The sequence below is a fragment of the Hoplias malabaricus genome, chromosome X2, assembly GCF_029633855.1.
Source record: "Hoplias malabaricus isolate fHopMal1 chromosome X2, fHopMal1.hap1, whole genome shotgun sequence".
NCBI classification, from domain to species: domain Eukaryota; kingdom Metazoa; phylum Chordata; class Actinopteri; order Characiformes; family Erythrinidae; genus Hoplias; species Hoplias malabaricus.
Window position 1 is genome coordinate 1,988,053 of NC_089819.1, and position 17,000 is coordinate 2,005,052.

At 39.5% G+C, this 17,000-nt stretch overlaps 1 protein-coding gene across 4 annotated transcripts in view; it reads right to left on the reverse strand.

The window, feature by feature from the left end:
• Nucleotides 1-17,000, reverse strand: part of LOC136676832 (interleukin-1 receptor accessory protein-like 1-B) — a 479,565-nt gene that overhangs the window by 435,134 nt on the left and 27,431 nt on the right. For all 4 annotated transcript variants that reach the window (XM_066654081.1, XM_066654079.1, XM_066654080.1 and 1 more), the window contains exon 2: nucleotides 6,313-6,414. In XM_066654081.1, the coding sequence (XP_066510178.1) occupies nucleotides 6,313-6,394 (82 nt within the window). In that variant the 5' untranslated portion in view covers nucleotides 6,395-6,414. The remainder of the gene's footprint in view (nucleotides 1-6,312; nucleotides 6,415-17,000) is intronic.

Consider the following 17,000-nt stretch of genomic DNA (forward strand, 5'->3'; position numbering starts at 1 on the left):
GTGGATTGCTGTGTTACCAGTGGTATTTGTTACAGAGAATAAATTAGCGAGTACTTGCAAGTTGTTCATTGGTTCCCAATCTTTTCACGACTGCAGAAAGGATGAAAACACCCTGGCATTTTAGAGAGTCCAGGAGACTGGGTGGGGGTGTAAGCCAATAGGTCACAGCCAATTAGTCCTCAGCCAATCTCAGGCCTGATCTCCTGGTCTCACATCTCCAGTAACAAGGAGCAGAAGCAGAGACAAATATTAACTGCATTGAATATCCAAGCATGAGCACAAAATCTTGCATGAGAGTCTTACATGAACAGTGCACAGTGCAAAAATGGGGCCATTGCAGCTGGTTCTGTGTATGTTTTAATTCAAAAGGCGTTACAATATAGACTTATATAGTCTTCTTAAAAATATCATTAGGATTAGGTGTACAAATAAGTTTTAAAGCTTCTTGTGTGTGTGTGTGTGTGTGTGTGTGTGTGTGTGTGTGTGTAATATTAAGATGTTGTTCAAACAATTGTCATTTTATTCAACAAAAATTAAGTTGCAGTTTGAAAATGTCAACCAAGATTAATTAATAAGCGTATTATTACTTATTTATTTATTCATTTAACAAAATGACAGTTGCCATTTTTAATATTATGAACGTGTTACTATTAAAAGACAAAATAGAGATTAATTGAATTTTATTTTACAATTATATGTTACACAAAAATGCTTTAAGCTTACTTGTACACCTAATAAAAATATTAATGGCAATTTGTTTTAAAAAGGGATGTTCATGCTGCTACTTCCCTGTAAGTGGGCAGCTTTTGCGTTGTACTACCCACTGACTCACAGCTCAGTACCAGTCCATGACCTGATGTTTGGGATCATGTGCTGAAGCAGGCACCAGTATATAACAGTTTAAACCTGGTTAAAACCTTGATCACATTTTTATACAATATTTGAACATTTAAAATAATATTTGAGAGTTCAACAGACGCAGCCTGAAAATAAGTTCTCATAAATCACAGCCAAGAAAGACGCAGCCAGTCATTCAGACATCTTGCAGTATCTTCTACACGTGATGATCCAGCAAACTGACAGAAAATGTCAGCGCAGCAAAAACAGGATTATTGTTTTCCAGGGCTGCCAATGTGCAAACTAAAAGAACAGCAGCCAAAATATTTACAATTTTCAAAGAGTTAAAGTGATCCATTTATGGATACCGCATTCAGCTGAATCAGACTGCAATCAGTCTAAGTGTTAGTCTCAACTCAACTGAAGCTGCACGTCTCTGATCATGATTGCCAAATTGAACTATAATTAGTCCTGGGCAATACACATGTTAATTACATCCATTAAAATTCATCATAAAGCCAGAGATTTGTTCAAGATTTTACATCAGTATGCAACAAATAATCTAAAGTTTGCTCATTTAGCTAAATGTCTGAGTCAGGGATGTTTTAGGTTTGTGAAAATCCCACTGTGCTGTCTGTGAGGTCAAAAGCTTCAGAAGACGCTGTGATTTCAACAAATCATACTGCCCAGTTTCATTCTGATTTCCCACCAGGAAAATGAATAACATCATTTCTACATGTCAGCACCTAACTATTTCCTTTACATGCGGAACAATGTAGAATATTAAAATATTATAACAAATTATTATTGGAGCTGACTACAATTAATACTTGTTATAGGTTTGCATTACATTGACATCTCCCAGCAGAGCTAATCTCTTACAGACATCATCTTTCATTCATAATTTAAGGATATACAATAGTTATGCCTCTATATACATGCAATATCCCAAATATCCATAAAACTGTTCAGAAAAAAATGGTTCTATCCATCTCAATGTAAGACTTTGCAGGTAAGTGTAGTATAAAGAAAGAAAGAGAGAGAGAGAGAGAGAGAGAAAGAGAGAGAGAGAGATTATGTCTAGTGCTGGCCACATGATCAATGGACTCAATGTTACCCTGACCTTTCTGAGTACATATAAAAAGATGAGGACGTTGTAAAAAAAGGTCATTATATGACCTCTGAGAGTTTTATTGCCACAGCATTTAATACATAATATATAGAGGATTTCCTGACAAGCTGTAAATGATTAAGTGTTTTATATATCTGTCTTCACCTTAGTTACAAAAATGGAAAATAAACAGCCCTCTGCAAAAATTTAGCAGGTCTGGTCAAAAAAACCTTTTAAATACATATCCTCTACACAGAACATTAAATGTTAAATGTACAGGTTAAGACTTGTGTAAAAGTCTTATATATAAAATATATTTACTATATATTTTATATTATATTTTAAGATACACTTTTTCCCAAATCTTTCAAATTTAAAAGGACTTTTGCAGATATCGACCCCAGTGCCATCAACACTAACTAAAGTCAACTTGATGAGAAAAATGAACATGTGTTTTAAAGAGAGTGGTTTCCAACTTTACATCCTGTGGGATCGGATCATCAGAGGCAGCATTCACCATATCTGATGCGATACCCTTATGGTGCCACGTCCAATATGTTCCCCTGGCTCCTCGTTGAATGTGTTCCCACGCGACAACTCCAATATGGCGCGGCGACACACCCCGCTGCCCCAGATTAGTCCTGATAATGACAGTGGAGGCGCGTGCCGCTCTGTACCAGGAGAGAGGCCATCTGGACCTCTGCGTGAGGCGGGACACCCCTCTGTACCTCTGTACGTGTATGAGTAAGGACACACACAAATCCACACACACAGGATTGTGCGCACATGTATATGCTGTAGCTGTCATCAGAACCGCCATCTCATTAGCTGTTTAGCCACAACAGGAAAAAACATTGTAGAGTTATTTGAAGCATCATGTGCAAATGTATAAAGCTAGGGTTAGAAAAGGCCACACAAAAGACAAGAATTCTGTAAATCAGTAAATACACTTGTAAAAAAAAAACAAAAAAAAACATCATTTTACAAATGAAGTCATTTTACAAAGAAAGTACAAAAGCTGCTGAAACAGAGGTACTGTAACCTGACAGAGACAGATCTGACCATTTTTTGTTTTGTTTTTGCTTAGTGGCAATAAAAGATTTGTTTGCAAAGTCTGTGTAGCTGCTTTAATAAATGGAGCCATGTTTTGATTCTGCTAACGTCTACATTTTAAATTATACTGTGAATAAAATAACAACTATAGAAAAAACATAAATGCCATTCAGGACTGAGAACTCAGTGAGGTATTGTGTTTTATATTAAATTCATATAGACATGTTTGGCCAGCCCTCAGCCTGCGAGCCACCTGCAGCTCTTTAATTGTACAAATGCTTCTCTCCCATTCATAATTACAAACACAGGCCTAGCTGTTTGGTGCGTGAACCTTTGGGTCATTTGATTTTAATTTAGAAATTGGAAAATGGGAATTAATCCATTTTCCGACTTTTAAACAGAATATCGCAAGGAAACAGTGGTGAGCACATTCGCCTCCCAGCGCTGGGATCTTGGGTTCAAGTCCCATCTGGGTGGAGTTTCCATGTTCTCCCCGTGTCTGCGTGGGTTTCCTCCGGGGTCTCCGGTTTCCTCCCACAGTCCAAAAAACATGGAGGGTAGGTGAATTGGCTTCTGTCTAATAACTGTCCTGGTTTGTGAGTTAATAAGTGTGTATGTGTGAGTGAATGTGTGTGAGCCCAGATATGGATTGGCACTCTGTCCTGGGTGAAATCCTAATGCCCGATGCAGTCCTCCAGGTGGACGGTCGTTCCTGGTTGAGAGTACGCTGTGCGCGTTTGGCTGCCGCTTCTCGCCAGTGTGTGGATTGAGCGTTCTGAGCAGTGTGGATTGTGAAGCGTCCTTGGGTATCTAGAAAGGCACTATATAAGTGTAATGATAGATAGATAGATAGATAGATAGATAGATAGATAGATAGATAGATAGAAATAAAACAGGAAAATATTTTTGTTTGTTTCTGGGGCTGTGGTAAGGAACACTGTCTGTGTTCACTTTCACCTTTTCCCATTGTTCTCTCTGTTCTCTATCTCAGCAGAAAAGCCCTAGAACCACACTTTGAAATCATTTTACAAAGGCAAAAAGAAGCCCCCACAGTATCTGCCACTGTGTCACAGGATTCTGGGGAAGAACAAGGGTTTTCCTTTATGAGTAGGAGGAGATTGTGGTTTAAAGTGGATTGTGTCGTCACTCTTTATTAAAAAGAAAAAAGAAAAAACTCTCTTCATCCCTCATAGTCCTGTGACATGCAGATATCGCTCTGGAATATCTGGTTCTAAAGCCATTCACATTGAGAGCAGTGGAATAAACTCAGAGTAAACAGAGACAGTGAAGAGGAGTCGACTCCCAAAGAATTGATTCGTCTGGAACTGAAACTCTTGGAATTGTCTCAGTTTGCGATTGTGGCCGCTGTAGGATGGGACTTGTGTGCACACATATTTGTGTAAATACACAGCTTGTGTCAGCTTGTGTTAATAATTTTCCCCTGGCTCTTTGTGTCTGATAGGTTGTCCACCACTGATTGAAATTTACAACCATTCCCAAGGACATATACTAGTGCAGTGGTTTAAATCCTGGTCCTGGTGAGCCACTGGCCTTCACATTTTAGATATTCCACTGCTCCCAACATATTTGATGCACCTAAGAGCTAATTAACAAGCTCTTCCAGCATTAAAGTGGCTGTGATGTACTGAGGTAAAAACTACATAATGCAGGGCAGTGGCCCAACAGGACCAGGATTAATAACCACTGTACTAGTAGGAATTAGCTAAACCATTACCTAGCCTACCATTGTCTTTGAATCCATACTCCCTACATATTCCACTATGAACATCATGAATTCAACCTTAAGCTCCACAACCCTCTATGTGGATACATCAGCCAAAATGTATGACCTATGAAATTCCCTATGTAGGGAGCAGGGAGCCATCAGAGATTCAGCCTTAGTCTCTCAGCTACTGTGAATAGCTAGGGCTAAACTAGTGACCGTCAAAACAATAGCCAATGGTGTTTTAATGTTTTTTGTTGAAAAACTTCCTTTGCTTCAGACTTAAAAAAAAATAATTAAAAGTTTACTTTATAATAATCATACAGTGAAATGAGACTGTGTTTATATTTTATTTTAAGGGTCTGACATTCTTGTTTTACAGACTAATGCCTCACTCATCATTAAATAATTCTTAATTCTCTAGTTTTACTGATAAAACCTTTTGTTTAAAAGTGATTACATAAATGCAATGATTTTTGTCAGAAAACAGGAAACAAATTCTGGCGTATAGAAAAAATACATGAATATTCAAATTACTCAAGCCAAGTCTGAACAGTACATGGATTGTCATAATTGAATCACAAAAGCAGCAGACTACTTATAACCTCATGAGGTTACTTTTATAAAGGCAGCGTGGACCATATTTAATCAGCTACTAATAATCAATTAATGGCAGAGATTAATTGTAGATGGCTCAGACAGTGTTGTCAGAAGTGTTATTACACTTCGATTTAACATAGTTAAAGACCTCCGAAGGAGCTGAAGTAGGAAATTGCGCAAACAAAAGAGGCGCTTGAGAGGAATCTCTTGCTATTAAGTGATATGCTACAGTGTCTGCTAGCAGCTAAATACACTATTAAATCACATTCACCCACCCACATACACACACACACACACACACACACACACACACACACATACATACATACACTTTTGTATCTGGAGTAGCAGCACAGAAGACAAACGATATTTTCACTCAGTGTGTGATAGCAGCAAGATTACTTAAGGTTTCACCTACACCTGCAACAGAACTTCTGCTAATGATACACAAACAAACTCATACCAAGCCAGAATACATAGGTGGCCTATGATCATAGATTATACCACCACACATTATTGACACAGAGATTCACTCACACATTTTTTCTTCGTTTTATTCCATGCTCTCTATAGCAATGGTGTAGATCTGCTCTTGACATTGGTGGGGACAGCCCCACCAATTACAGGGAGGTAGGACTCGAGCAGAGAATGTGATTTAACCCTTTCTTCACTTCTAGGTTAATGAGACGTTGGCAGATTTTTTTTTATTTTTTAGAGGGGATCAGATTATTGGTGGGGGCAATTCAATAATCGCTGGATATTGCTGGGGACACGTCACCTCCGTACATGCTAATTCCACACCCTTACTCTATAATACTTCTGAACTGTTCATACACGAGGCAAGCATTCTATTTCAAAAGGGTATTACAAATGTTATGTTTCTCTGCCAAACCATACATAGACATTTTAAGACCTGACACTTGTGTCTGCAATTTAAGAGTTTATCTTAATGTGTTTCTGGTCTTAAAGAGAGTCACACTGGTCCTACCTGAGCCTCGCTTGGACACCACCTTTAAGCTCCTAATTACTGTAGCATAGAGAAGAAACTGGAGAGGGATGGGTGCTTTCATTTTTTCCCCGTCTCAATGTCCTGCAGAGAAACAAAAAAGAAAAAGTACAGTTAAACTCAAAATCTGATATGGATTCTGATGTGTAAATGTAATATTTTATGAATAACTGGAACTCAAAAAATATTCAAACACCCTATCAACACTATACCAAAGTTTAATCAGTTAAATTTATAAAATGCTATTTTAATGACATTTTACACATTGCATGTCAGTATAAGCTACAATAACTTTTACTGTTTTAATTGATTCAATATCACAGTCAAAAAATTCGACCACGCACAATCAAAGAGAAAATTAGGTAATGACTATATACATTTCCTCAGGCAGTATTTTGAGTCACAAAACATAAAAACCCATGTCTGTATGCCAACGCAAACATTTCCATATGCTTTTGTGCTATACATTTTTCCAGGAATATCCACCCCCTGCCAAAAGCATCTGTGAGAAACAAAGGCACAGACTGATTATTTTCTCCATTACAACAATGTACTTCATACTGTCAATTTGCAATGCTTTTCCAACATAGCTAAATGCAATTTCATATACACCAAGCAACATAACATTATAAACACTTTGTTTCTACACTCACTGACCACACAGAAGCATTTTGTAGTTGCTCCGCATACTTTTAACCCTGCTCTTTAATGGTGAGGACCCTAAAAGGACCACCACAGAGCAGGTATGATTTTGGGGGGTGGATCATTCTCTGCGCTGCAGTAACACTGACATGGCGATGACAATGTGTTAGTGTTTGTTACAAGGGTAAAAGTGAATCAGATACAGTGGTGCTGCTGAAGGTTTTTTTTTTGTTTTTGTTGTTTTTTTGTTTGTTTTTTTTCAGAGTAGGCCTTATATCCCTGCACAGTTTGTGTCATCTTCTAGTCCTTCATCAGTGGTCACTGGTACTGTTGGCTGGATAGTTCTGGCAGCAATGACACAGAGGTTTTTAAATACTCCACCAACACTGCTGTGTATGATCCACTCATAACAGCACAAATCACAATAACACATATAATCACTGAGAATGTTCCACCAGCCAAATCATATCTGCTCTGTAGTGGTCCTGTGGGGGTCCCGAGTCCTGACCGTTGAAGAGTAAAAGATGGAGTACAGCCTGTAATTGTAGAACTACAAAATGCTCCTGTATGGTCATTGGAGCTGAGAGAATGGACAGTGCGTGTAGAAACAAGGAGGTGATCATCATGTTAGGGTTGATCAGTGTTTATACTGTGTGCATATAGTCATAAAAATAAATGCAGATTGCCATATACATGTGGACTGAAAGGACATGTAATGAGCCTGATGCCATCTTCGACTAGGCCATTACTCTTTCAGGCCTGTTTTCAAACTAGGGTTATGTCTCCACACCTAACAGTTCAATACTAGGACCCTTTGAAACAACAGTGTCAGAAACCATGTTGCTATTATTTGACATAAACAACAGATCACATAACACCCGATTATCATTTGAGTCTAATAACACTTGATAGAGAGAATGACTATGGATTGCAGCTTTGTTTCTGAGTGTCCAAGTGGCATTTCTTTAGTAATTTTTCATTTCCAAAGTAGATACTGTTTAGACAGATTAACTGACAACAGACCACAAACTTTCTGAAGCCATGAAGGAAGTACAACGGTCAGCCATAACATTAATTGACCTCGTTTCTACACTCACTGTCCTTTTATCAGCTCCACTGACATTGCATACTGTAGACCATCAGTTCATCAGTTGCTCTGTATATTTTTTTTAAGATGGTGGATCATTCATAGTGCTGCAGCAACCCTGACATGTTTCTAGACACACCTGCCTTGTTATTCCACTTTGGTGCCACACAGTGTTCATCTAGCACTTCATCAGCAGACAAAGAACTCTGCCCACAGGACATTTTGGCTGGATAGCTCTAGTTGGTAGACTATTCTCAGTCCAGCAGTGACATTGTGTTTAAAACTCTGGGTCCACTAATCTGTTAACATGCCATGTATGCTGGTATCTGCAGGTGATATTGGGTCTGTCCCAGAACCTAGTGAGCTGACTACATTTTACGTCATAGTGTGGGTGCTCCCTAAAAGTAGCCTGTCCCAATTCTTAAAAAGATTAAATATGCTGAATACTGGGATAAATTTATGAGAACCCTAACCCTAAAAAACGGGAAGACTAGAAATAATCGTGCTGACACGCTGAGGCGACGCTAGCCGCTCAGGTAAATAAACACCGGTCGCGTGCTGTGGGCGGGAATAAGCCGTGACGCAATCACTCTCTAACTACAGTGTCTCAATAATCTACCTAAAGCGGTCAGATAACTGTTAGAACGCGGCCGATTTAAGGCCTCTGCATACTTCTTGCGGAGACGACGTTCGCCTGGCTTCGACAAAAAATATGAGAAAAAAAAAATAGGAGAAAACGTACAAGGGTTTCGCTCACCGTGTCGCGCACTGAAGCTGGGCGAAATCCGCGGCAAAAACGCCACGCGACAAAGCTTTTCATTGGTCAGTACAAATAGGCATGTCACAACACAAACATGGAAGACATTGAGGAGCGGTTCTCAGAGCATCTGCAGTAGAGGAGAGCGCGCGCAAAACGAACCCGCAGAAAGTATGCGACCTTGCAAATATCGCGAATTTCGTTTCGAGAGAAGTATGCTGAGGCCTTTAAACAGTGGTCTACGTAGTCAGTGCCTACTTACGCAGCTCACTAGGTTTTGGGACAGACCTATTGGTCCACCTCAGATAACACCTGCTCTGTACTGGTCCTATGGGTGTCCTGACCTTTAAAACTGGTTGAAACGGGTCTATCAAGTTATGCAGAGCAACAGATGGACTCCTTTCTGCAATTACAGAACTTTCGAAGTGCACCTTCATGGTAAGGGAGGCTGATGTAATGTACAAGGAAAGCAGAAAGAAGGAGGATGTTTTAATGCTTTGACTGGTTGGGGTACATGAGCATTTAATAAACCATTAACAGAAACCAAACCCAATTAAATTTAGCCAAGACAGATACGTGAGTGAGTGTGAGAAAGTGAACCAGAGAGACAGGGAAAGACAGAGAAAGAGAATTTAATTGAAAGAGCACTAAGACTTGCAAACAGGCGTTTTAAAAGAACCTGTCACCTTAATTGACACATCCGCCACCATGTTACAAAACTTTGACTTGACATTTCAGCCTGACAAAGACTTTACTCATACAAAGTGCATTGAGAGTGTGCTTGGGCGCTTGTGACAGGGGAAAACGAGGATGCTTGGTGGGTGGAGGTGGGGAGGGGGGGCGGGACCCCTTCAGTCAAAGTTAGCCTCAGGGGACAGCGGTGGTGCCATTCCAGAACTGGCCAGCATCCAAGAATGACAGCACAGGCACAGTCCTCTATGAGTGGGCCATTGTGCAAGGCCTGCTTCACCAATTCCACCCCTCTCGCCCACTCACTCACCCTCAGCACTCTGAATCGTCTCCTAATTAGCTGCCCCTCTGGCAGGGTGCAAACATTTGAACAAAAGCACATCTGAAAAGGGGGCTGAGGCTCCTTCATTTCCCCTTGCTTTCGCTCTCTGGTGATTAGAGACACACAGAATGACAGACAAATGCTCTAATCACACAGCCACACTATTTCCAACTTTACAAAGCAAAAATCTATGACATTTACAAAAAAAAAAGAAAAAAAAAACAGGTTAAAACAATCCTCTGCAGCGTGTGTCAGTGTATAGATGTTTTTTTTTTTATTTTTACTGATTCAATCACTAATGCCATCTCTAATATGAAGCAAACAGAGTTAGGACAGGAATCATGTGCTGGAATCGCTGATGTGGAATGCATAAACAAGGATTAAAGGCTTTGTAATATGATAGAATTCAAAATTTGCCGAACTGCAAGCTAGCGCTTGTGCTGGAGTTCAGTTTGAATATGCAAGACACCGTGCTGTTGTTTCCAAGGAAACCGATCTTGCTGTTAATTGTAGAGATGGGAGTTACAGTGCTGGAGGTCGGGGAGGGAGAGAGTGCAGGAAGAGAGGGGTTAGAGAGAGAGAGAGAGAGAGAGATGTATGGTGACGTCTAGATGTATGGTGAAGGACTGCCTTTCCAAGTCAGTCTTTTGTCCATCTGTAGCTTGTTGCTGACTACTGTTAGACATATGCTGTGCAGGGTCAAATACAGATTTTTTTTTTTAAATATGGAAATTAATATCTATATTTGAACTTGCATGGTATATCTCCTCCAGTACTCTGCAATAAAATACAGATGGACAAAAGACTGACTTGAAAGGCTGTCCTTCAACATACATCCTGACATACATCTAGGACCAGGTGGTTCTCAAGGTGCTTTAGACAGAATGGATGTAAACAAAACATATCTATGTTAGCCAATAAAGGCCTGTTACTAGGTCACTTTGGACGAACTGAGCAAATAGCGAACTCCACAAACTGCAATAAGCAGTGTAATGGACATTTAAAAGATACAGCAGTGGTTTTAGAGTCCAGTTTTGTTCCCTAAAATTTCTATTACATTCTCTTCTCTAGAAGGAAAGGTGAATATTTATAAGTTTTCATTATAGAACTGTGTAAAGTAAAAGAACATAACATAAGTCCTGGAGATGAAGCGTGGTGTACAATGTAAAATGTACAATTATAATAGAATAAGATACAATAAGGTTACCTAATTAAAGGCACAGAGTATGAACCATTGAGGGTACCACCACAGAGACACAGTTTTTCCTACATGGTATCAAGTGGCAAATACAACAGATAATGAGCCAATCGCTGGTAAGTCAAACGCACAGAATGCGAGGCAGAAAATGAATCTCCCTTTTGCTAGAGCTGATGCTAATTTAGAGATAGACGGCGCTGTCCCCTAGAGTGGAACGGAGGAAAAACCCAGACCACAATGCCTTGTGCCCAACAACAGCATGAAACTATGGCACTCATTTGAACACTGAACGTGCTCATCTGAAGGATAAACCTGTAGGTTTTTTTTCAGTAGAAAATTAAAACAATACGTAGTAGTGCCACCCGGGTTTCCAAAGCCCAAAAGCATCCTACCATGTTGGCTTGCCGATTGTGAAAGTGGGTAATCCCCAAACAATTGGTGAAAAACCTTGTTTACCACTTGCGAAAAGGAGGACTTCTATTATGAGTGCTAACCAGCTCCAAATGGTGCCCATATCAAATGATACAAGTCATTCTCAGAATTGCTAATATAGCAGATAATATCAGACAAACACTGATAAAGCAAATTAAAATAAGTCACTACTTTTCCCTGCAGTTTACAAATGTCTCAGATTGAGCCAATTTGCTTGTTTACTTGAGATGAGTTTGATGGTATGACGTATGAAGACGTTTTGTTCTATAAATCTCTACCAATATAAACTACAGAAGAGAACATACTTCAGCTTCAGACGTACAGGACTGAAAAGAAATGGCATCAATGGGAGTTTGTGCAGATGGTGCCAGAGCAATGACATTACAACATACTGGTGTGGTTCCTGATATAGAATGGATGCACTGCAGCGTTCATCCTGAGGCACCGACACTGTCCTAGACTCTTCCGTCAGAATAGTGAACTTTATAAAAGCTCGACCAATGAATTCACATCTCTTTGTGAGGAAATGGTCAGTGACCATGCGCAGCTTTTACTACACGCTGAAGTGAGATGTTTATCAAGGGGCAAATTGCTCACAAGACCCTTTGAACCATGCTTCACATGTTTGTGCATGACCAGCATTCTTCCTTGGCAAGTCTGTAGGAAGTCCCAGTGTGGCTGACAACATTTTCTTACCTTCCTGCTATATTCCCATATTTATTTGTGATTAACCTGCGAATACAAGTGCTAACTGTAGCACATTTTGAAACATCTGACAAAATTAGTGTTATGAAAAGCAGTTGCTGCTTTTTGCAAAATAAATTTAAAGAAATGTATACCTCAGCTTTCCTTACTCTGGAACACCATTTGCACACACATATGCAGCTTGTAGTCCCCTGCATGCTGCAAAATAATTCTCTGTGCTACCCAAACTTTTAGCCTTTAAGCACAGGTGGTACAGACTGTAGCAAGTGCCGTTAGCTGAAAAGTAGATAGAGTGAACTTTGTAATATTTTGCCAAACTTAAACTATTCCAAAGATGTTTACATACTGTTACTGTAGATTTTACATGATCACGGATTCAAGCACTGGCCCAAATCATATAAATGTCCATTCATTGTACTGAATTGTTATTATTTTTTTTAGTATTCAAAAGATATGTTATTAATTTCGTCTTGAGCATGAGCAATGTATAACACCATTTCAAACCAATATTTTGTGCTAGCAAACAACCTTTCACACAATCTATCTATATATATATATAGAGCTGATCTCTGCACAGGTACTGTCAGTATTTAATGCCTGTTTAATTACAATAGAGCATGTTGAGGCCTGTTTAATTTAGTGCAACGCAGTATAAGATATGTTTAATAAAAATCATTAAATATTGTGATGCATATTGTGTATTGAGAACAGAACCAAGCTCGTATGTTTGTGCCATATTGCCTGAGTGTATAAAACTGAGCAGGCTGATATGGTTTAATTGGCAATTGACAATAGCTCCTATGGGTTTTATACCCGAATAAATAAAGAAAATCTCAAATCTAAACCTCCATTTTGCAATTTCCAGACTGTGAAACCTGCACACAAACAATCTGCTATAATTGAAAAATGAGGAAGGAGCTTCCGCAATCCCTGTTTGGCTCCAGCACAAGGAAAATATCCCACAATGCTTTGTATGTGTCTGTGCTGTTATGCAGGTTGTTCTGGTCGTCCCTCCTTTCTCTAGCTTGTCTTAGCATCTCTCCCCCTCCCCCTTCGTTCTTCCCGTTGAAATCTGCTCAATTCAATTACACAGTTGCAGCGTCTGTCAGAAAAAGTGGCGAGAGAGACCTTGAGCCCTGAGGAATATTCCGTATAGTTTCATACATGATTTTACCTCGCTTACACACCCTTTTCTCCTTCCCCACAACTGCCAGTCTCACCTCCTTTCTCCTAGGTTTCTCTCCCCATGCCTCCTTTCTTTGGAGCATGGTGATAAATTGATGTTCCCACTGCCTTTGCAAGTTATTAACATTTCTATTTGTGAGAAACTGTGTGGAAGATTCACTACTCACACTTCAAGAACACACATACACCCATGCTGAAATTCCGCCCCCAACCCCCTTTACACCACTCCCACGTGCATGCAGCACAAGCAGCCCCCCACTTGCTGAATTATTCTATTTAGGATTATCAGCAGCTGTGTCTCCAGAATGCAGAGGAAGCGCTCCACAGAGAGAGAGATAGAGACAGAGAGGGAGAGAGAGAGAACATAAAACATACACTTCCTTTACTGTAAAACAGTAAATCCGATGCAGTATATATCTATTATATATATATATATATATATGCACACAGAACAAGTACAGTACACTCACAACCCATGGACGCTAATTTAAAATTTAGTCTGATCAAAAAAATCACAGATCAGAATTAGCTATTAAACATGATCAGAACCCATTAGACTTTACAATTACTGAGTAGGTAACTGAAGATTAAATTCTCTTTGGCCTTAAATCCAAAGAGACATCTGGACCTGCTGAGATACTAAATGAGATATAAAAAACACCATCTTGGTTTACAGTTAGGTACTAATGTTGAAAGATTTTTTTTAATCAATATATCCCACCCCAACTCAAATAAAGAAATAAAAATAATAATAATCCTGGGTGACTCTGAGCTGGGCAACGGATTAATCTGAGGTGACTGTGAGCTGAAAATGTGGTAAAATCTGAAGTGATTGTGAGGTAAATGGGGTAAAAACTGAGGTGACTCTGAGGTAACGGGTAAACTCTAAGGTAACTAAGGTGAAGGGAGTAAAATACCACATTTTGAGGTAAAGGGAGTAATCTGAGGTGATTGTGAAGTAAAGGGATTACATTCTGAGGTGACTGAGGGAAAGGGAGGAAACTCAGGAGATTATGGGGTAAATGGGTTCAACTCTCAGGTGATTATGTGGTAAGGGGCAAACTAAGGTGACTGTGAGGTAAAAGGAGTAAACTCTGAGGGGATTGTAGGGTAAAGGTGATAATGAGTTAAGGAGTAACCTTTGAGATGACTGAAGTAAAAGCAGTGTGAACTTTGAAGTGACTGTGAGGCACAGGTTGTAAACTCTGAGATTACTATGAGGTAAATTGGGAAACTCGGATGATTGTGAGGTAAATTGAGGTGATAATAAGGTAGAGGGAGCAACATTTGGGGTGACTGCGGTAAAGGGAGTAAACTCTATTGTGAAGTTAACTGGAAACTCTAGTGACAGTGAAGTAAAGGGTGTAACTTCTGAGGTGAATGTGAGGTAAAGGGAGTAAACTCTCAGATGACTGTGAGCTGTAGGAAATGCTCAGTGACTGATTTGCAAGTAAGAGGAATGGGCAGCAACATCATCACTGTCTAACTACAGTGTCTCAATAATCTCTCTTGCATGTAAGCTGGAGCACTGACCAAGACAGCTGCCTCTGCGGCAGTGAGTAATAAGGCAGCTTACAAGGATCTGGACACACTCATATTAAAGCAAGATTAAAACAACCTGGCTAAACACCAGTAAACCCTATTGCCGTTTTGTGTTTAGTTTTAATTTGTGCAAAATAAATGTCTTTTCACCTTAAACTGATATAACTATAGTTTTGTGCACTGCAGAGTGTATGCTAGCGGTTTATTCACACAGCCAGACTACAGCTCAGTGAAGAAAGGCCTAAAACATAAAAAATTGTATAAGCCAGCTTATAATTAATATAGGATATATTATTTGAAATGCAAATCAAAAATATAAGCTAAATTTGTTCTTTCAACTCCCTTTACTGGAAGCTGGGCTATGTGAAGCTTTTGTTTCTTTTTCCACACGTCATACTCCTATGCCATGAGTGACTATATTTTAGTTTTCAAAAAAGAGGACATTTGGGGCAGGATGGCAGCAAAGGGCAGACAAACACCTGCACTGTACAGAATAACTAGGTTGATGAATGTAAACACAAACGCATACTCTTTAAGAAGACAACTAGCAGGTGGCTTTATGGCCAGATGATCATAATCCTTTCCAATGGACAACTATGAAAAATAATAACAAATAAACTATGAAAAATAGTTTGAACTTTGTGTCTGTGGAAAGTCTCTTATTTTCTGTTCATACCAAACTACAAAACTGAATCACTGCGTTGAAAGGATATTCACACAATTTATTCACTATCGCAGAAACAGGCTAAACTTGTTTTTATTTACATTTCTGAAAGCAGACCTATTAAATTAATTATAAGTAATATGTACTTGATTAAGCAACAGGATATCACTGACATTTCTATAAAATCTATAGGGCCTGAATGATAAAATGGTGTCATATATAATGTAATTCACAGCCTCTTTTGACGTACTGAGTAACCCTCTGGCCTTCTGGCTTTAAAATGAGATTTTCTCCTGTTTTCCTGAAAAAAAAAGCAGAGCAGATAAACTCCTCAGAAAGTCAGTTTTTCCAGTGTATCAGTGTGTATTAGGGACTGACTTTCGGTTTTGTCAAATATAGTGCACAAAAACAAAGGCTCATGGGTCAAAGAAATGCCTCCACACGCGAACAAGAGACTGATAAATTATCTCAACAACTTTCAATACATTGATGTGGGAGTGTTGAGTAAAACGTTTGGCAGCAGACCGGGATGAATGGTGTTTAACGTGTAGTGATGTACACAGCTGAAAGAACGTGAGTCGAATTGTGTCCCAATTCTATTCACAACTCTCCTACCCTTTGAACACTTGGGCCCTTCTATATTGCCCATTTTGCTCACCCTTCAAAGTCATCAAAAGTAGTTAAAGTGCACATTTTAAGGAACTATTTAGGGCTTAGGGGAAGAAGTGAGACGGAGTACAATCTGCATACAGCTAAAGCCGAATCCTGGACATTTTTGGTGGTTTAGAAATCTTGGACAGACTCATTTTTAGGTCCCAAAAAAGGACATATTGTGGCGTGCACAGGGAAGACTTGGCAGAAGGCAGAATTTTTAACCAGCAAAATGCTCTTTTATTGGCTTATCACGTACTTATAGCACTTAAAAGTACTAGGTGGATGAAACCAATTCTCTCCACCAATGAGAAAAAACTGGAAGCCAACTATCAATACTAAGAACCTGATTCACGGTGAACCACACGAAGTCTGAGTACGCTACACCAAACTTGACATAAATGCACCAACATTACATAAATAATAACTTGCTGTTCAAATTTAACAACACTGATCAGTAAATACAGCTGTAACTGCAACTTAAATTAAAAAGGAGAGCCAGCCGTGCATGCGCCACAATATACAGGACAGTCCTACTGAGGACACGTCCTACCTCGGCCGCAGCCTAGGCTTTGAAACACAGCTACAGGGAATAGAGGCCATATGGTCACACTAACGCAGTCGTTCTAAGTCATGGTCCGCTTGTGCCCTGCACATTTTAGAGACTCCCAGCACACCTGATGCAACTAAAATGCTAATTAACAACCCCTTCTGATATTGAAGTGGGTGTGATGGAGCGAGGAGAAAACTATACAGGGCAGTAGACAGGACTAGGACTGGGAGCCACAGAGCTAA